Source organism: Dama dama, chromosome 11, assembly GCF_033118175.1.
Source record: "Dama dama isolate Ldn47 chromosome 11, ASM3311817v1, whole genome shotgun sequence".
In the NCBI taxonomy this organism is placed as follows: Eukaryota; Metazoa; Chordata; class Mammalia; order Artiodactyla; family Cervidae; genus Dama; species Dama dama.
In genome coordinates this window covers 31,948,599-31,970,146 of record NC_083691.1, presented here as the reverse complement: position 1 = coordinate 31,970,146, position 21,548 = coordinate 31,948,599, and the positions used below count along the sequence as shown (strand labels likewise).

General features: G+C 37.2%; 1 protein-coding gene across 6 annotated transcripts in view; it reads left to right on the top strand.

Moving 5' to 3' along the window:
• DTNB (dystrobrevin beta) overlaps positions 1-21,548 on the top strand; it is a 233,980-nt gene that overhangs the window by 22,818 nt on the left and 189,614 nt on the right. For 5 of the 6 annotated variants that reach the window (XM_061154961.1, XM_061154958.1, XM_061154960.1 and 2 more), the window contains exons 2-4: positions 5,241-5,308; positions 16,889-16,969; positions 20,395-20,608. In XM_061154961.1, the coding sequence (XP_061010944.1) occupies positions 5,242-5,308; positions 16,889-16,969; positions 20,395-20,608 (362 nt within the window). In that variant the 5' untranslated portion in view covers position 5,241. Of the gene's footprint in view, positions 1-5,240; positions 5,309-16,888; positions 16,970-20,394; positions 20,609-21,548 lie in introns of those variants that run through there. The other variant, XM_061154963.1, reaches the window with a different exon arrangement.

The window sequence follows — 21,548 nt, the reverse complement described above, 5'->3', positions numbered from 1 at the left end:
AAAACAAAAGCAAACAGAAATAAAGAAAAGCAGATCCTATCAGTCAGTATAGAAGGATTCAATAAAGGTCAGGAGATATGGAAAATGGGAGCACCCTACTAACTCTTTCCTTAATACCCTGCCATGCAATTACCACATCTTCAGCTCATTTTCTTTGGGCCATCAAAACCCCACGCCGACTTACATGAGTTAGTCTACAGCATGTCAGGACTAGTGCCAGGTGTTCTTTATAGAGCATTAAATCCTGGGTCATGGGCCGAGTGCTGCCATGTCAGCACACTTTGTCTTATCTTACACTTGGCTCAGGTTGAACACTCGTCAATTCCAGGTATGTTCTTCCAGTTCCTGTTGGTGCCTATCGTCAGGTCCAGCAGCTGTTTTGATGAATCCTCACTATTCTATCCAAAGTGGGGCCAGCCCCTTCCAGTTCTGTTGATGTGAATGAGACTGGACCCTGGTTATTAGCCTGGAAACAGGGAGGAAGGTGGGGACAGATTCTCAGGTGGGTCAGCATCTTTTGAGGCATGCATCTCAGATGAGGCCTTTGCATGGGCTTTAGGCCGAGGAGACAGCCCTTGTAGCAACAGCAAGAGGGCCACTTCTGCCCCAGAATGTTCAGGAGAATCTTGGCTGGACTGTGAATTCACTCTTCTTTAAGTTGCCTACCTTCGTAATTTGAGCCTGATTTTTAGCACAGTCTGCCCTCAAGTTGTGGGAGCTGAGGGTTCCTTAGAAATTGCTGCCATGGAGATCATCTGGCTGTCATAGCTTGCTCTGAGTTGGTACTTGACTGATTTAAGTCTTGATATTTTCTTTCTTCTGTGCATCAGTCCTTCTTAACAAAAGCTCAACCATTGAATTGTCTTTAAAATTCCTGGTGCTCCTATCTCTCTCAAATGTGAAAGCTATTGCATAAGCCAGTCATCTTCTTCTAAGTGTATCCCTTACTAGTTTCACCACATCAAGAATCTTAGTACTATCCGTGCAGCAGCAGAGCAGGGGTTCTCACCAAGCCACTTACTTCTAGCACTGGGATCCTTGTTGTCTGTTTGGTGAGTGATCCACTTACAGAATTCATCTCAGAGGTCTGTTTCACAGGATCAAATCTGTCTTCTTTTGGATTACCCTAGAAGAAAATGATCTGTAAGGACTCTAGTGCAATTTTTTTAAAAAAATTTCTTTTTTAGATCCTAGAAAATACCGGTGAAGGAGTGGAGAAGTGAGACAGAGAAGAGAAAGTAGTAGTAGATAAGCACCCATATCAGTTGCCGTGGGTGAGCAAAGTTAATTCCAAAGGGGAGCTCAGGAAGTCAGTGAAACACATGGCCTCAGAGTTAGTCCCTCTGATAGGTAAAGAAGCTGGATTATTTATATATTAACTTCCATCAGTGGGAGGACTACTGTCCAGGGATGTTAATCCCCTGGTACTTCTGGACTGCACTGCAGGTGTCAAAGCCTTCAGTGGCCAGAAAAAGCCTCAAATAAAGAAATGCAAATACTGGCAACCGGAAGTTGATAAGTTATGCATCAGAGTAGTAGTTTGGGTAATGGAATAAAGGCAGAATATCAGTAGGTGCACCTGCTGGTGCAATTCCATTGCACCTGCTAAGTTAACAAATAAGGTCAGTATTGGGGCTTCTATTGAATAACAAGCTTTTCTTGCATGTTGGCTTGGTTTTGAGAGTTTTTCTAAAAATACATACAAGTATTTCTGGATACACGTCTTGTGTCAGACCTGTGATTTGCAGATATTTTTCTCCCAAAGTGTAGCTTTTGTTTTCTTATTGGTTTCTTTCATAGAACAGAAGTGTTTAATTTTGGTGATGTCCGGTTTGTTATTATTGTTTTCTTTTGTTCTTTGTGCTTTTAGAGTGATGTATCAGACCATGAAGATTTTCCCTTTTACACTTTTACATTTATGTCTGTCTTCCGTTTTGAATTAATTTTTATTTATGGTGTGAGGTATAGGTCAAGGTTCATTTTTTTGACATAAGCATAACCAGTTTTTCTGACACCAAGACTGTCCTTTTTCACTGAATTTCTTTTGCATCTTAAAAAAAAATCAAGTGGCCATATCTGTGTGCCTCTGTAGCCATACTCTGTTCTGTTTCGTTGATCTGTGAACTTGTCCCTTTGTCAATATCATACTGTCTTGATTACTGTAGTTTTTTAGTAATTCTTAAAATTGAATAGTATGTGCCTCCAATGTTATTCTTCCTTTCCAAAATTTCTTATCTGGCCTGTACCTTTAGGTTCTCCATATAAAATTTAGGACTGTCTATGTTTACAAAAAATTCTGCTGGGGTTTTGATTAGGCCATCTGATTAGATGATACGTCTTTCTTCAAATTTTTGACTCCTGTAGTTTCCCAGCGTAGCTGCTTTTATTGATACTGCCACTGCCTGGCTACTGCCACTGCCTGGCTGGAGTGGGAGAAAATGAAGAAAATGAAGAGAGAAGAAAAAAGTGCTGGGAAGTCTCTCCCATTCTCTCTGGATGGGCTTTAGACTTCTTTCTTCTCTTTAAGCTGTAGCTAGAGGGTTTTTCCCGGATTCCTCTGTGTGTGTCCCACAGTGCTAGGTTCAGGGGTTCATGCTGTGATGAGTTCAAGCCAGGGGTTCAAGAGGGAAAAAAGGATAAACTCACCATCTGTTTGGTGGTATTTTGGATTCTGTTGTATTCTTTCCCAATCCACCTGGTGACATTTACCTTCCCCAACCTCAAATAACTCCAGCACACATTCCGTGCAGGTGTATAATTTGATGGGAGAGTAAGGGTTTCCCAGGTGGCTCAGTGGTTAAAAAAAGAATCGCCTGCCAATGCTGGAGATATGGGTTTGATTGCTGGGTTGGGAAGATCCTCTGGAGAAAGAAATGGCAACTTGCTCCAGTATTCTTGCCTGGGAAATTCCACGGACAGAGGAGCCAGTCCATTGGATTGCAAAGAGTCTGTTGGATTACATGACTGAGCACAAATGCACAAGGTCAGTTTGTGCTGACTACCTTAGTAATATCTAAAACTTCCTGGGGGAAGATTATTAGTAAATGTATACTGACACAGCATTTTGGAGGGCAATTTGGCAATATCTACCAAAATTTAAAATGTATACAGCAATGAAGAATGAATCTTAGAGTAATTAATAAGGCAGTTGCCAAGGATAAACTTACGATAATGGAAGTGAAACTCAAACCCTTGTGAAATGTGGGATGATTGTTGTCGTTTTGACATGGGAACATGCTAACCAAACTGAGCCAGCTGTTTGTAGTAGTGCAGTATTAATTCCTGTTGCTTTAGGTTGGGTTGGGATACTCTTTCTTAAAGGACCAGATAGTAAAGATTTTAGACTTTGCGTGCCAGATGCTTTTTGTTGAAAACACTCAACTCAGCCTTTGTAGTATGAGAGCATCCATAGACCATAGATAAATGAATAGGTGTGGCTGTGTTCCAATAAAACTTTATTTGCAAAAACAGGTGCCAGGTCAGATCTGGTCCAGGGTAGTATAGTTTCTCTAGTTTAATTATCCCTGCTTTACATGACCTCTTGCTTGCAGTGCTATAGTATTCTTACATGTAGATGTGGGCTCTGAAGTGGCATTGGCAGTACAATATGTTTTTATTAATTTTTTCAAATTAATCTGGAAATAAAGATAAAATTTAGAAAATTGTCCCAAAGAACTTAGGGATCTCCAGGAATTCTTAGATTTTACTTTGGGAAAAATTGATTTAAAGAACAAAGTAGAAGAAATATAATAAATTATATATTTTATAAAGGATATTATGATTCTCTATTTTAATTTGTGTTTAGCATTTAAACTTTGTATTACACAGTGAGAGACCAAGTTTTTGGATAGGAGGGAGGAGGTTTTTGAATACCCTTTTTCTTTATAATTACAGGCTACTGGTCCCAACTCTTGCTTTTTTTCTAGGACTTAGATTTCATTAGATTTTTTTTTGCTGTTTCTGGTTGCTTTTTCTTCTGCTTACTTTCCTTCTGTTTAAAACTGTTTCCTCTTGGGGGCAAATTGTCAGGTAACCATCACTTACTATTTGGTAACATTACAGTGATTTAGGAAAGGGATAGTTTTAATGATCAAAATATTAATTGCAGAATGTTAAGGAATATATTTGCATTTTAAATTTTCTTTAGGCTATAACTAAACTTTCACAGGCACTTTGTTCTAATGGATATGTAATGTGTGTAGTCATCATTTAATTTATGATTCTAACACATTTGAGAATGTTATGTAAATAACTGCATGATCTACAGTAGTTTAATCTGCTTAGGGAATTATTTAGCATATGCTATTTGTAGATATTTTTTTTTTTTTTTTTTGTAGATATTTTTTACTTCATAGAGTAAGGCAGAGTGTAGCTGAAATTATCACAAATTTTACATCAGTAAGGTCCATGCAGTGGGCTATTGTGTTCTAGCCTTTTAAGCATAGAGATTTGAAATGTATTTAGAAACAAAAGTTGTGAAAGAAGTTTAATGAAAGGGTTGCAGTTTTGCTCTATTGCTTCTGCATTCTGTGTCCTTGGGCAGATTAGTGTTCTTTTCTAGATATCTGTTTTCTAATCTATAAAATGGGATAATAATAATGCCAGCACTCAGAATTGTTGGGAGAATTAAATGAGATAATGCATGGAAAGAGTTTTATTTTTAAACAAAGTGACTGGCATAGCGTAAGTCATGTGATTAAAGACTTATGTTTAGGAGTTCTTTGAATTTGTGCATGAATTCCTCTTTCAGTACTTTTTAATATAAAAATAAAAGATATTATTTATATCTTTTATGTGTAAGCTACTTAATGTTTTTATTATTACAGCCTTTCATTATAATTATTATCTAAATTATTTTTAATAACATGTTTATCTATGTAAAACAGTAGGAATATGGGGAAGTTATCTCGACTAATCCAGGACTCTGTAGAGAAAATAAAGTTAAAAATAAGACATGGAAAAAAAAATAAGACACGGCCCCATATTGTCAGCACAGGAAGCAAGTGTATGAGCTCGTTTAAGTATTGACTTTATAATATTTTAGAAGCTGTCAAATAAAGGGACAACAGTTTGTCTTTTTCTGCCTTGGGCTTCCAGTTTACTTTTATTGGTGTCCTTTTAATGTGTGCGTATACAGCTTGGTTTCCTGTACCTCTCCACAGCAGACTGATAAGCACTTGGAATTGTCAGATTACACATTTGTCTACACATTTGCTGACTGTATTCTTCTCTGTCTCTAGGATGATTGAGGAAAGTGGGAACAAGCGGAAGACCATGGCAGAGAAGAGGCAGCTGTTCATAGAAATGCGTGAGTCTTCTGGAATCCTTGTTTGTATTAATGTGTGGGAATGTCATTTCCCTCCCCTGATCAAATCAGAGCTTTAATCAGAAGTTTTATGTTACAAATTTTAGAAAGAGAGGAATGGGAGTTAAAGAATCATGCAGTTGGAGGACACCAAGCCAGAGCATTACTTTAATTGAATTAACTTGAATTGCTTTCTTAAGCAAGGTCGTAAATAATGACAAATATGTTACCTAGAATATCTGTGAGTTTAAAGCATGCCAGTCAATTTAGACCTCTTGCAATAACTCCATTGTTACCATGAGCTTGCAGGTGATGATAAATAATACGTTATATAAATTACCTTACTGTAGATAAAGACTCCAGTGTAGGGAGGACTAAGTGTTAGAACAACACTTAGAGCTGTAGGAAGAAGTAAAAGCAGGAATGTGTACTTTGGTCTGTAACTTTACTAAATACCTTTTAAAATCTTCTGTTAAAACATTCTTATATATTGTTATTTATTCTTATATATTCCTATATTCTTCAGCAAAGGGGTCACCTTTTCATTGACATTTTAATATATTTACTGAGAATCTGTTACGTTCCAGGCACCATTACAGGTGCTAGGGTTATGTGTTAGTCGTGTCCTAGTCATGTCTGACTCTTTGTGACTCCAGGGACTGTAGCCCACCAGGCTTCTCTGTCCATGGAATTCTCTAGGCAAGATTACTGGAGTGGGTTGCCATTCCTTTCTTCAGGGAATCTTCCCCACCCAGGGATTGAACCTGTATCTCCTGCATTGCAGACAGATTCTTTACCATCTGAGCCATATAGGGGAGAACAAAACACAGTCCCTGACTTCACTCATACTGTTTTCATTTTAAAGGGAAACTGACAAAAATGGAAACCAAATAAATAATAATTCTTGATACTAAGAATTATCTGGCATGTACTCTCATGGGCATGTGAGAGAGCATGATTGGGGAGATATTTAAAGTAAAAATTGGGTATTCTTCAAAGAATTGGGTTGATTGCTTAGTGAACGTTATCACTGACACAAACTTCTTATAAATTACCATTCTGTCTAACAAACTCAAGAATATGGATGGTCTTGGGAGATGTTTGGTGGGTGTGGCTGCAAGAGTCACCTCTGTTTTTCCACAGAAAGAATTGCATTGGTGGTGATGGTATCTGCTATGGGAAGCCCCACCCTTATTTCCAACATCACCCCAAATCTCCAGCATAATTACCTTCTAAGGATGCAGAAGCCACTGTTTGCCACCCTGATGACTTGGCCCTGTCATCCAGGTGTTGAGTTGACTTTAGTATATTGATTTTGAATCTAATGATCTTTCTCTCTGCTCTTTCATTAATCTTAATGGTTAGTTTATAGACTTCTACTTAGGTATTATAGATAACTACATGTATATTGCCTTTTAAAAAGACTTAATTTGGGACTTCCTGGTGGCCCAGTGGCTAAGACTCCATGCTCCCAATGCAGGGGACCTGGGTTCAATCCCTGGCTGGGGAACTAGATCCCACATGCTGCAACGAAAAATAAGATCCTGCATGCTGCAACTAAGACCTGGCACAGCCAAATAAATAAAACTAGTTATATATTAAAAAAAAAAAAAAAAAAAAAAAGACTTAATTTTCAGAGCAGTTTTAGGTTCATAGCAAAATTAAGAGGAAGGAACAGAGCTGTCTCATGTATACGCCTTGCCCTGACACATGCATGGCCTCCACCACTGTCAACTGTCACACCAGAGTGGAACGTCCATTACAGCTGATGGACCTACATTGGCATATCATAACAACCCAAAGCCTGTGGTTTACATTCTGGTTCATTCTTGGTGGTGTACATTCTACAGAACTGTATAATTTTTAAAGAAAGGCCATTTTGACTCACTTTTGCAATACTTATACCTCTTTTTCATGACCTACTGACTATACAGATATTATAGTTAAGAGTTGGGAGGATAGCAGACATTCTCGTCTCATTTTTGACTTCAATGGGAATGGATGTAATATTTCACTATTAAAATGATATTTGTTACAGGTTTTGTACCTTTCATCAGGTTAAGGAACTATTTTTGTGTTCTAATTTACGAAGAGTTATTACTGTTATTTTCTTTAAATCATGAATGAGTATTGAATTTTATCATTTGTCTATGCTTCTCTTGAGAGGAATGTATTTCTCCTTTTAAAAAAATTGAGATATAGTGACATATATTTCTCCTTGACTCTCTTAACATACATAATTCTGGAGCCAACAGTCTTTTTCTTAAAGGGCCAAAAAGTAAATATTTTAGGATTTGCAGGCAATATGATTTCTTTGTCATAGCTACCTTTATTATTGTGCCACTCAGTAGTATTCTTAAGCCTTTCTGTTTTTAGACAATACCTTTAAATTTCCTGTTTTAAACAGGGATGAAATTAGTTTGTTAATTCTTTGGGTGTTTTTTTTTTCTTTTTGACAGCACTGCATCTCATGTGGGATCTTAGTTCCCTGATCAGGGATTGAACCCGTGCCCCCTGCTTTGGGAGCATGAAATCTCTTTGCTTAATATTTTATCTTTTGGACTTTAACCCCATGAAAGTAAGAATCACATGTATTTATCATGGTAGCCCCATCAACTCAATAAATATTTCTTAAAGGAGAAATTATGTAGAAATTTGATAGTTTATAATTTGTATATGATATAAAATTACTAAGAAAAATGATAAGTGATAGTTTCTCAACTCTGGTACCAAAATAATAGCTTCCTAGTTGAGTCTACAATATATTTGATGCCAGGCCTTCATATTCAAAGATTCTGATTTTATTTTTCCTTTTCCAGAATTTTGCCACTTTTATTGTTTTTTTCCAAGAAACTTTTGGCTTTATTGGTCCTCATTATTTCATGTTACTACATGGTTTATTATTTTCTTCTTTCTACTTTAGGCAGTTCTATATTTTTATAGGTAGAGGTTTATTTTCAGATGTTTTTTTCTTATGTAAGCACTGAATACTTTTTCATGACTTTCTATTTTTGTAGGTATGTGTTCTGATATATACTATTTTCACTATTAGATTTCTGTGTTTTCTGATTTCTGTTATGAATTATTTAGAAGTATCCTTTTAATCTAGTAAGTAGATGTTTTTAATTACAAGAATATTTAGCTTGATTTTAGAATCTTTGTGTTTCTTGATATTTTATGTTATTTGTTTTTCTGAATATTCCCTGAATGCTTGAAAATAATATACATGATTTCTCTATTATCTCAATCAAGCTTGTTATATTTTATTAAAGTCTTTTTATCCTTACTCATTTGACTGCTTGATCTTAATTACTGGAAGATGTTGAAAATCTCTGCATTGATCATGGACTTAAAATCTCCCCCTGTAGTACTGTCAGTGTTTTGAAGCTTTTGTTCTTAGATGCATATATACTAAAATGTTCTGTCTACCTAGAAAATTGAATTTTTATTATTAAATAGGTACACTTTTTATAGTAATGTTTCTTTGCTTTGAGGTCTGATTTGTTGTATATTAATATAGCTATACCAGCTTTCTTTTGGTTAGCATGCCTAGTACAGTATATTTATTTTTATTCTTTAAATTTTTTTGTTATGAATGCTGTTATGAATACTGATATGTTTCATTTTTCTTCCATTATATTTTGTGCTTCAATTTTGTTGTTTCTCTGTTGTGTTTTGTTTTTTCCCTCTTTCCTTGGCTTTTCTTAGATGAATTGAGCTTCCTTCCTTCCCATTCTACTTTTTTTCCTCTACTTAATTGTGAGTTGTATGTTCTTTTTCTGTTCTTTTTGTGGTTACTCCAGAAATTTTAACATCAGTTAAAGAAGTCCAAATCCTATCAATGTTTATAACTTTGTTCAAAGTAATGTAAGAATATTAGAATGCTTTAGAGTACCTCCTTTATGAAATAGATCCTACTTCTTGTGTTTTTTGAAGTCCACAAATTAAACTTTATTTTTATTCTGTATAATCCATTTTTGTTTTATGCAGCCTATTTGGTTATCACTTTCCTTGCTTGCCATTATTTTTAAAAAAATTAAATCTTGGTGGAATCAGCCATGTGTCTCTACCATTTCCCTTTGTGGGATTTTAAAACTTTTTCCCCTCATTCACCAACTGTGAGAGTCACCCTTCAGTGATCTTGATTTTGTTTGTACCTTCCTCTCTTCTGGGACCTCTGGCTTCATCTTTGGTCCCTAGGGTTTCTAATTGGACTGCCAAGAAAAAAATGAGGAAGTCATTCATGTTCATAATTGTTGCTTATTCAGACTAATATTTTTTTTGAAAAATATTTTTTTTCTTAATTAGAAGTACTTGTAAAAATTTTGGATAGCTCTGAAATGTTACTATACATTTATTAGATTTATAATCTCTCCTCTTCTTTCTCCTTCCCTGTTCCTCATCTCCTTAGTTAGATTCCTTTCTCAGCAAAGTAAATTTATTTCTTCATGCCTCTCATTGGTCTACTGAGCACCTCCACCACATCCTATGGCCTCCTGAAACACCTTTAGAATGCTTGGCCCTACTTGAAGAGGGCTAAAAGCATCAACATGTTTATACAGGAAAAGGAGTTGACTGCTCCACTACTTTAATCATCTCCCTCCATCACTCTTTCCTTGCTAGTGTGTACAGTTACATAACCTTTTGACTTGACTTTATATTTTTCGGAAAAAAACAGATCAGAGTCTTTTATACCAGGCATTTCAGAACTTCCTAATTTTTAGTAGTTTATTCATTCAGTAAATATTTAGTTGTTGTTTAGTTACTCAGTTGTATCTGACTCTTTGTGACCCCATGGACTGCAGCATGCCAGGCTTCCCTGTCCTTCACCATCTCCTGGAGACTGCTCAAGCTCATGTCCATCGAGTTGGTGATGCCATCTAACCATCTCATCCTCTGTTGTCCCCTTCTCCCCCAGCATTAGGGTCTTTTCCAGTGAGTTGGCTCTCTGCATTGGGTGGCCAGAGTATTGGAGCTTCAGCATCAGTCTTTCCAATGAATGTTCAGGATTGATTTCTTTTAGGATGGACTGGTTTGACCTCCTGACCAGCAGTTAGGTGCCTTAGTTAGTTTTGTTATGCCTTACTTTGGGGCATGTCGTAATGAATAGTACCACGGTAACATGGTCTCTATCTTCTTGGATCTTGTTTTCCTGGAAATGGGAGCCATGTTGAGGGAAGCCAGTGGTGTCCAGGAAGAAATCTGGGGGGAAGTGATGTCCTGGCTGAGTCAGCCCCATATGTGGTGAAGGAAGGGCTGGGACATTATCGCCTATGGAGGCCCAGAGGTGAGAGGCCCTGGCATGTTTGGGTAATTACATGTAGTCCAGACTGATTGGAGTTGAGTGTGAGATAAAATTTGAGAGATGCATGAGGCAGACCTTTAAATTGAGTTAGAGAATCCTGTGTTGCTCTGAACTAACATTTTATTTTTTAGGAATGAAGATTCCAGCTTCCTCCTGTGGAGATTTTGATGTAGGCTTCTGATACAGACAGATAAAACCCTTCCATTTGACTGTTTGCTTTCCTTGGGATTTGATTATACTACAGAACATCCATATCCATTTCTCATTAATATAAGTAGAGCCATAATGTGCAAAGAAGGGTTAATCCTTTCTGTCCTTTCCCTATCTTTCTCCTCTGCCTCTTGGGTATCCAATGTCCGATTGGTTTCCTGTCTGTCTAGGACTTTTCACTGGGCTTTCTAACTGGGGCCAGAATTCTGCCTGGATATTTAGTTAGGACTCTCTGTACCATTTCTTGATGAACTTCAAACATTGTCTGACATTAGTATAATATTAAAATGACATTTTATTGTATTTCTTATAATGAAATATTCTTGAAATGAATAATAATGAAGAGTAATCCTTTCTAAGATCATGATATCTGGTCCCATCACTTCATGGCAAATAGATGGGCAAACAGTGGAACCAGTGACAGATTTTATTTTTTTGGGCTCCAAAATCACTGCAGATGGTGACTGCAGCCATGAAATTAAAAGATGTTTGCTCCTTGGAAGAAAAGCTATGACCAATGTAGATAGCATATTAAAAAGCAGAGATTTACATTGCCAATAAAGGTCTATCTAGTCAAAACTATGATTTTTCCAGTAGTCATGTATGGATATGGATATGAAAATTTGACTATAAAGAAAGCTGAGCACTGAAGAATTGATGCTGTTGAACTGTGGTGTTGGAGAAGACTCTTGAGAGTCCCCTGGACAGCAAGGAGATCCAACCAGTCCATCCTAAAGGAAATCAGTCCTGAATATTCTTTGGAGGGACTAATGCTAAAGCTGAAACTCCAATACTTTGGCCATCTGATGCGAAACACTGACTCATTGGAAAAGACCTGATGCTGGGAAGGATTGAGGGCAGGAGGAGAAGGGGACGACCCAGGTCTGCATCATTGGATGGCATCACTGACTCGATGGACATGAGTTTGAGCAACCTCCAGGAGTTGGTGATGGACAGGGAAGCCTGGCGTGCTGCAGCCCATGGGGTCTCAAAGAGTCAGACATGACTGGGTGACTGAACTGAACAGAATCCTTTCTAGTTCAGAATTTCCAAAGTAATATTCTAATCATTTAAACTTCTTCACTCGGGGTTTTTCTATTTTGTATTTGCCAAGCTAACATATTTTCTGATCAGGAATTTAATGCAGGAGACCCTGGTTTGACTCGTGGGTTGGGAAGATTCCACTGGAGAAGGGATAGGCTACCCACTCCAGTATTCTTGGGCTTCCCTTGTGGCTCAGCTGGTAAAGAATCTGCCTGCAATGTGGGAGACCTGGGTTCGATCCCTGGATTGGGAAGATCCCCTGGAGAAGGGAAAGGCTACCTGCTCCAGTATTCTGGTCCGGAGAATTCCATGGACTGTATAGGCCATGGGGTCGCAAAGAGTTGAACACGATTGAGTGACTTTCACTTTCACTCTACATAGGGGAAGTATTAAAAAAGCAAAGGCTATACTTAGTGGATGTGGATTCTTCTTATATAGATTAGGGAAGATTGGACTGCTCTAGAAGAAGGGAAGTATATGGGAGGCTAGAGTACCTGATTTGTTGAATATTAGTATAGTAAGATTTTAGTGAAGTTCTAAGGTTATTGATAGGACTTCCCTGGTGGCTCAGTCTAAAGAGACCACTTGCATGCAGGAGACCAGGGTTCGATCCTTGGGTCGGGAAGATGCCCTGGAAATGGAAATGACAACCCACTCCAGTGTTCTTACCTGGGGAATCCCTTTAGACATTATTTTTGGATTTGGACTGCTGTTAGATTTTTTAAGAAATGATAGTCTGGCCAGAAATTCTTAGAATTTCTGAATTCTGTAATAGTCACTGCTATCTATGAAGTGAAGTGAAAGCGTTAGTTGCTCAGTCATGTCTGACTCTTTGGGACCCTGTGAACTGTAGCCTTCCAGGCTCCTCTGTTCATGGAATTCTCCAGGCAAGAATACTGGAGTGGGTAGCCATTCCCTTCTCCAGGGGATCTTCCCAACCCAGGGATTGAACCCAGGTCTCCTACATTGCAGGCAGATTCTTTACCATCTGATCCCCCAGGGAAGCCCCACTACTGTTTGTACATTTCCCCCTATTGCATTTAGAGTGATGTATGTTTTTAAGGATCAGACTGGCAAAGGAAAGCAGAGTGATACTTGACTCTTGACTGGTTCCTGAAACTAACATAGTGATTTCTGGCAAACTGAAGCACTTGGAGTCGTCTGTTTTCTGAAACTAGTTAGCTTTGGACTTGCATGGTATCTGCTTTATTTCATCTTTTGTGGTGACTAATCTGATCCTAACTGCACTAGAGAAAGAGTTTGAAGAGAGTGAGTTATACCAGATACACTGACTTTTTTTTTTTTTTTAACTGTAGTTACTTCTCCACTAGCAAACATGGCCCAATAAATGCCTTGCAAAAGTCTGATCAGTTAGATTAGTAACCTTTTGTTTGATCAGCTGGGGATGGAACTTTCCTTTCCTAGCTGTTAACATCCTTTTTGTCAGTGTTTCTCATAGAAATATATGTTTAGTCATTAAAATTAGCTGTAATTAAATTTACACTGTAAATTTTTGTAAATTTACACTGTAGTTAAAATTACAGTGATTTAATGATGGTTTATTTCTTAAATGCCCTTGGACATTTGTCAGCATTCTTTCTTAAAATCATTGGTTTGGTTTTGAATAATTAATGTTTAATGGTTCCAACTTAAAATATTTAGGCTGAGGTAGTAACATAGAAGGGCTTCCCTGGTAGCTCAGCTGGTAAAGAATCCGCCTGCAATGCAGGAGACCCTGGTTCGATTCTTGGGTTGGGAAGATTCCCTGGAGAAGGGATAGTCTATACATTCCAGGATTCCTGGGCTTCCCTGGTGGCTCAGATGGTAAAGAATCTACCTGCAATGAGGGAGACATGGGTTCGATCCCTGGGTTGGGAAGATCCCCTGAAGGAGGGCGTGGTGAGCCACTCCAGTATTCTTGCCTGGAGAATCCCCATGGACAGAGGAGCCTGGCGGAGTACAGTCCATAGGGTTGCAAAGAGTCGGACATGACTGAGTGATTAAGCACAGCACAAGCGCAGTAACATAGAAACTAAATGAGTGGAAGAAAATCAGACTGAATAACTTCAACATAGAAGTGTAAAACTTTGAAAACTACCAAGTATTATTGAAGGAAATTAAGAAAGTACTAAATAAATGGAAAGATAACCTGTGTTAAAGGATCAGAAGATTTATCATTAAGATGGAAATATTCCCTAAATGGATCCATAAACTCACTGCAGATCTCATAAAAAACTGGCTTCTTTACAGAAAGGGATATGACTGATCCTAAAATTCATATGGAAATTCAAGGGACCCAGAATAGCCAAAATAATTTCTAAAGAGAAGAACACATTTTGAAGACTCACACTTCTGAATTTGAGAACTATTGTACAAAAGCCATAATAATCCAGATTGTGTGGTACTGGTATAAGGATAGATACATCGTAAGGATATGATCATAAGGACATATCATAGCATAAGGATAGACATATCATCAATGGGATAGAATTGAAAGTTCAGAATTAAACCCATACACCTGTGGTTGCTTGATTTTTCACAAGGATTCCATGACCGTTTAATGAAGAAAGAATAGTCTTTTGAACCAATAGTGGTGGGAATTGTGGGTATCTATATGTGAAAGAATGAATTTGAACCACTGCCTCATGCCACATAGTAAATTAACTAAAAATATGTCACGTGCTTAGTCGCTCTGTTGTGTCCGATTCTTTGCAAGGCTCCGCCAGGCTCCTCTGTCCATGGGGATTCTCCAGGCAAGAATACTAGAGTGGGTCGCCATGCCCTCCTCCAGGGGATCTTCCCGACCCAGGAATTGAACCAGGGTCTCGTGCATTGCAGGTGAATTCTTTACCATCTGAGCTACCAGGGAAGCCTAGGAATCCTGGAGTGGGTAGCTTATCCCTTCTCCAGGGGACCTTCCTGACCTAGGAATTGAACTGGTGTCTCCTGCCCTGCAGGCGGATTCTTTACCAGCTGAGCTGCCAGCAAAGCCCTGAAAATATGTCATAGACCTAAACATAAGAGCTAAACTGTAAAATTGTTAGAAAAAACCATTTTAATAATAGTATAGGTATTATTAGGTAATAATTTAATGTAGGTAATAATTAAATAATAGTATAGGTATTAATATAAATCTTCATGAACTTAGATTAGGCAAAGCCTTCTCAGGTATGACACCAAAAGCACAAGTGACTAAAGAATGAATAGATATAGTGGATTAATCAAAGTTAAAAACTTTTGTGCTCTACTGGATATAACTAAGAAAGTGAAATGACTACTCACAGAATGGGAGGAAAAATTTGCAAGTCATATATTTCATAAGGGACTCTTATCTACAACATATAAAGGACTGTTACAACTCAATGTTGAAAGATAAACAACCCAATTAAGAAATAAGCAGAGTGACTCATAAGGGGAAGAGGTTTCTTTTTGAAATAATGAAAAATTTCTAAAAACTGACTGTGGTGATGGTTGTACAACTAAATTGAATACTTAAAATGGGTGAATTCTATTTCAAAATACCTGGTGTATTAAAAAATAGGACTGAATAGTGTATGTATAGAAGGATAGAAATTTTGTGAGAGCCAGGTGATGAAGAAAATAATTTTGATCGTGACATCAAGGTAAAGGTTGATTGAAGTGAGATTAAAAGAAATCTTTGCTTCAATTTTTGGTCAATAGGTATGTTCACCAAAAATCTGGAAAAATCCTTTCCTTTTTCTTTTTTTCCCCCCTGCACTGTGGAATGAGCAGAAATGAGAGATGACTGTAAATATTGGTAGAAGAAGGTAATTTATGACAGTTCCCTTTCCATCTATTGTGTCAAAAGTTGCTGCCAGATCTTACAAAGGCAGTATGGATGAAATAAAAAAGAAACTCACATTGGAAGTCAGACTTCCCTGAAGTGGGCTTAATGTTCAACGAGACTTTTACAGCAAATTTTGAAATGAAAACAAAGTTTGATTTATAGCCTCATGTAATTTAGGCTTTGTTCTAGTTACTATGGCTATATATCACTTATCCCCGAACATCCGTTCGTTTTACATCTTTTTTTGGGTCTGAAAACAGAACATGTCCAGTGCTGATGTCTTGACTTTGCTGCATGAAGTCTGAGGCCTCTGTTGGAAGGCTCAGACTCAACGCTGGGTCATTTGACTTGCTCACTTACATGTTTGGCAGTTGCTGCTGACTTCAAGCTGATGGACTCAGTTCCTCTGCCTACCAGCATCTCTGTGTGGTCTCTCCACATCCAGCTAGTTTGGGCTTCTTTACAACAATGATGTCCAGGTTCCAGGCATCCTCAGAGAGGGAGAGCAGGGGCAGGCTGTCCCAGGCTTATCACCCATCTTCAGAAATCAGGCAGTGTTCCTCTGCCACACTCTCTTTGTTGAGGCAGTCACAATGTCCTCACATGCAGGTGGCGGGAAATAATCTTTAGCTCCTGCTAGGGAGGGGTAGTGTGCTAGAAGCACATAAATACAGTGGTCTGGAAATACTGTCATGGCCCTTTCTTGAAAAACACAGGCTGCCTTGGACATGGAAGGGGACCTTAGAGATAAGCTGGTCCAGTTCCCTGATTTTTCACTGGCCTCATCAGTGAGGCCAGTGAGGCCGAGAAGAAGGGACGTAACATGGGCACGGTCACGGTCCATGGTTGGTGGTTAGACTGGGGCTGGAATTTAGCTTTCCTGGCTCTAGGCTGAGGTCTTTCCTACTCTACCACTGATTTTCACTTTGCAGAATATGTAATTCATTCACTCAAATCATGAGTGATCCTCCCCTCAGAGTTTTCCTAGACTAGCAGACAGACTGATGTAGGCAAAAGTGCTGGCGTCGTGCTTGGCATGGAGTGGGCACACAGAAGTGTTTCTTAACCGTTCTTCTCCACCTTGTGTTTTAGCCAAAGAATGTCTAGTTGACATGTTATATAGCCTGTGCCAACACAATAGAATAGAATCACTTCCCCAGTGTCTGGAAATTAAATGGTAAATCTAATTGAAGGTTTTTTATTTGCCCTTTTTCAGGTGCTCAGAATTTTGATGTCATACGACTATCAACTTACAGAACAGCTTGCAAATTACGATTTGTACAAAAGCGATGCAACCGTAAGTCATTTCTACTCATTTCTATGATAGCTGGATTGAGCTCTTGATAGTATAAAAGATTTTACTGTCTTCTAGTCATATTGTAATGTTAATTGAATTATTTTTTGTCATGTTTATCAGAATGTAAGCTTCATAGTAGAAAGAACTTCTTGATTTATTCTGGGTGTCCCTCGAAATATTTAAGAAACTCAGTAAGCTAACTAGCTTTGAGATTAACTAATTCTTTAAATGGGCGAATTGATTTCTCCTTGTCACTGTTTTTAGTGAAAAGTTCTATATAAAATTAATACAATTTATCAGTTTCTGGAAGGAAAGAAAAGCTAATATTTTGATAAAGGTATAATAAAAATTAACTTTCTTGATTAAACTTATTATAACATAAATCAGCCCTTTCTATAAGCAGTTGCTTCCACAATTGCTACTTATGAAATAAATATATGTATGTGTATATGTATATACACAGGCATATAAAATTCTTCTTAATTTGTGTACAGAGAACTAATTTAGAATTATTGTACTTTTCTCATATATGTGTTTGTGTGTGTATTAAGGAAAAACTATTTTGTGTAATCTAAAGATCATTAGCCTTAGAGTGGGAGAATCTGTTTTAGTCTAGGTTTTGTCATTTATTATAAATCACTTTATATCTAAATACTTCTACACTGCTTTAAGTCCTACTCAGAAATTCTAGCTTAAAATTCTCTTTTGAAGAGTTTACCATGCCATCCTAGATTGAAGTCATGTTTCTTCTCTGATTTCCCAAAGCATTGTTTTTCAAATTATGGGTTATGACCTGTTAATGGTTCCTGAAACCGTTTTGGTGGACTGTAGCCAGAATTTAAAGCATGTAATGGAGAGAAAGAAGGACAAAAAACTAGAATATAGCTTATGTAGTAAGGTATTTTTTGGAACATGTTTTTTATATATCTAGAAGTGTGTGTATATGTGTGTTTTGATTAAAATACATTTTTGTGGGTTGTCAGAAAGTTTGAAAACCACTGTCCTAGGGCAACTACCAGTTTTATAATTCTTCCTATAATTCTTGGAACACAGTAGTCTGTGTGTGTGGGCTGAGCCAGGCTAATGGCATTAGTAATATAAAGATGCATGGTTTTAGAAGTTTTATGTTGTCACATATGATTCTTTAATCCACCTGAAATTTTTTTGTGGGTAGAGAGTATAAGTAGGAATCAAATTTTTTCCATATGTATGTTCAGTTGACCCTACACTGTTTATTGAAGAGACCATCTGTTTTCTCCATTACTAAAAAATCTTTTTCTCATATTCATTAGGAGAAATGTACCAGAATGTTGATAGCTGTGTCCATATATGAGAGGATCTGCTTTTGGACTCTTGTGTTCTATTGGTCTATTTGTCTATCCTTGTACCAATCCTCATTGCTATAGCTTTATAGTGTGTTCTGGATATCAGGTAGAACAAGTCTCCCTACTTTGTTCTATAGAGACATACTCCTTTTTACATTTATTTTCACACAAATTTTAGAATCTGTTAATTTATACTCAAAACATAATTTTAATTATAAAATTAAAAATTTAATTTACATATAGTAAAATTCATCCTTTTAATATATAGCACTTGGGATTTTCTTGGGATTGCATTGAATCTGTTGATCAAGTTGGAGAGAATTGCTGTATTTCCAGTGTTGAGATTTCATTCTATGAACGTGGTATATCCCTCCATTTATTTAGATTTTCAATTTCTGCTAGGTATATTTATAGGTATTTTGGTAGAGATGGTGAACATCCTTTATTGGAATTATTCCTAAATTCTTGATGATTTGTAATACTATTATAGGTTTTAAAAATTTCATTTAAAATGAATTTTAAAAATTCATTTCAATGAACTTTAAAAAGTTCATTTCATTAACTGGTACGTGGAAATTCAGTGATTTTCATATCTTGATTTGTATCTAGCAGTCATTCTAGACTCACATAGTAATTTTAGTGATAAATATATAGAGTCTTTATGATTTTTAATGGATATAATTTTGTCATTTGAATGGTTACATTTCTTTATTTCCAATGTTTGTACTGATAATTACTGCATATTTATATGGTTTAGGATCTGAAATACAATAGGAAGGATGATAGTGGGCGTTTTTATCTCATTCCCAGTATCAACATTTTACTATTAAGTAATATGTTTGCTGCAGTTTTTTGTAGCTATCCTTAATCAGATTAAGGAAGTTCCTAGTAGTATGTTTCTTCATTTCCAAAGATAAGGTTTATTTTAAAAGTTTCCTTTTGATAATGATTTCTGACTTAATTTCATTTTAGCCAGAGAACAATGTTTATATGACTTTAATCCTTTAACATTTATTGAGATTAGCTTTATGACTCAGGGTAAGGTCAATATTTTTTCAAGGTCAATTTTTATGTGTATTCTTTTTGTTCTTGAAAGTAAAGCATATTTTCTGATCATTGGGGCAAGACTTCATATGGTGTCAATTATGCCTACTTTATTGGTTGTAAACTTTGTCTATGACTGTTCTTATCTTTTTATATGTTTATTCTGTCACTTGCTAAGAGGATTGTGTTACTGTCTCCCACAAAGTTTGTGACTGTCTTTTTGAGGTTCTGTTACCTTTTGCATTGTGTATTTTTGAAGCAGCAAAGGGGAGGCAAAAAAGAAGTGAGTAGGACTGAGTGCTTATACACTGAGTTGAACGAAGAGTAGCAGTTGTGGAAAAGTAAAATATTGAGAGACTCCAGACAAGAGTCGTTTTAATGAAGTAGGTACAGATTTCTCTCACACTCAATTCACTGTCTCTGGTGAAGAGGATGTTTCTTTCCTCCTGAAATAGGGAGGGCATTGTTCACATGGGACTTTTTATTCCTCCTTTGGGGAAGAAAGGGGGAGGTCAGAGTGTCCTTTTTGGCATCTGCTGTTTTTCAAGTGTCTTTAGCTCAAACTAATCCATAGGCCAAAGTGACATATTTTGGGGTGACATATTCTGCCACTCTTCACTATTCATTTTAAAAAATATTTATTTATTTATGGCAGTGTTGGGTCCTCATTGCTGCGTGGGCTTTCTCTAGTTGCAGGGAGTAGGGGTTACTCCCTAGTTGTAGTGCAAGGGCTTCTCATTGCGGTGGCTTCTCTTTTTGCGGAACATGGGCCCTAGGGCGCATGGGCTTCAGTAATGGTAGCATGTGGGTTCATAGTTGGGACTCCTGGGCTCTAGAGTACACATTCAGTAGCTGTGGTGCACTGGTTTAGTTGCTCCACAGCATGTGGTATCCTCCGGGACCAAGGATCCACCCCATGTCTCCCGCATTGGCGCTGAGGCACCAGGGAAGCCCTACCCTTCACTGTTCTAGTAAATGTAAATAAATACAAAGTTCTTACAGCTTTCTGATAAATTAAAACTGTTGAGTTGTTGACAGCTTCTCTTTGTGTTCTAGTCCATCTTGTTGATATCTGGAACATGATTGAAGCCTTCCGAGACAATGGCCTTAATACACTGGACCATAGCACTGAGATCAGTGTGTCCCGCCTCGAGACCGTCATCTCATCCATCTACTACCAGCTGAACAAGCGCCTTCCTTCCACTCACCAGATCAGCGTGGAGCAGTCCATCAGCCTCCTTCTCAACTTCATGATTGCTGCGTATGACAGGCTAGTACCTCCCTTGCTTACTCCATCTTAAGAATATTTCTCTCCTAATCTTCCTTCTTTCGCACTGCCTTGCCAGGGGTTGTCAATTCAGAGACACAGTTAATAGGGAAATGAATTAGTATAAGTCCCTTCTGAAGACTGCTTGAATGCCAGAATGACTTAGTGTCCTGTGGCATGTCACATAGTAACCTCTGTAACGTTAGGGAGAGTCAGAACACTTGAGACACATTGTTTGGTAAGAGCATAGATACATTAATATTGATGTTCTATATCCAGTGAAATATAGCTAAGTTTTACATTTGATTATGAGGCTCTCTATCTGACATCTAAGCTAATTTTTCTTTATGATGAAATAACAGTTGCCCTTGGACTATATAGTATCTTGCTTTCTTTTTATTTATGTTTAGGATTCTATTTTAAGTTTCTTTTAATGTAGAACATTGTGCTCTAAACCTTCAAACAATAGAAGAAGACTAAAGATAACCCAAAGTAAAACAGAAATGAGTTGTTATATTTGTATTTATGGAGAATGTATGATAAAGAATAAAAAATAAATCATAAATGATGGAAGCACTGAGGTTATTTTCTGGGAACTAAGGATTTAGTTGCTGATTCCTGCTATACTGTCAGCTATCTGATTTGGATGGGTTCATTCTCTCGCCTTGATTTTTTTCTCTGTAGAAAAACAAGTTTAGGTATTTGTAGAATGCTGTTTAGTTAAACTTTATAATGGTAAAGCCATTCAGGTGTCAAGGCCAGGTCACACAGAGGCAGTCACTAAATTCACAACAATTTTAAAGATGTTATCACATTAGATATTCCATCCATTTAATAACAATTTTTTAAAAAGAAATTTGAATTCTTAAAACATGAGTCCCAGAATTCTAGTGCCATTTTCTTAAAGCAGTTTAGATGAGTGAATTCAGTAGTTTAGTTTTAT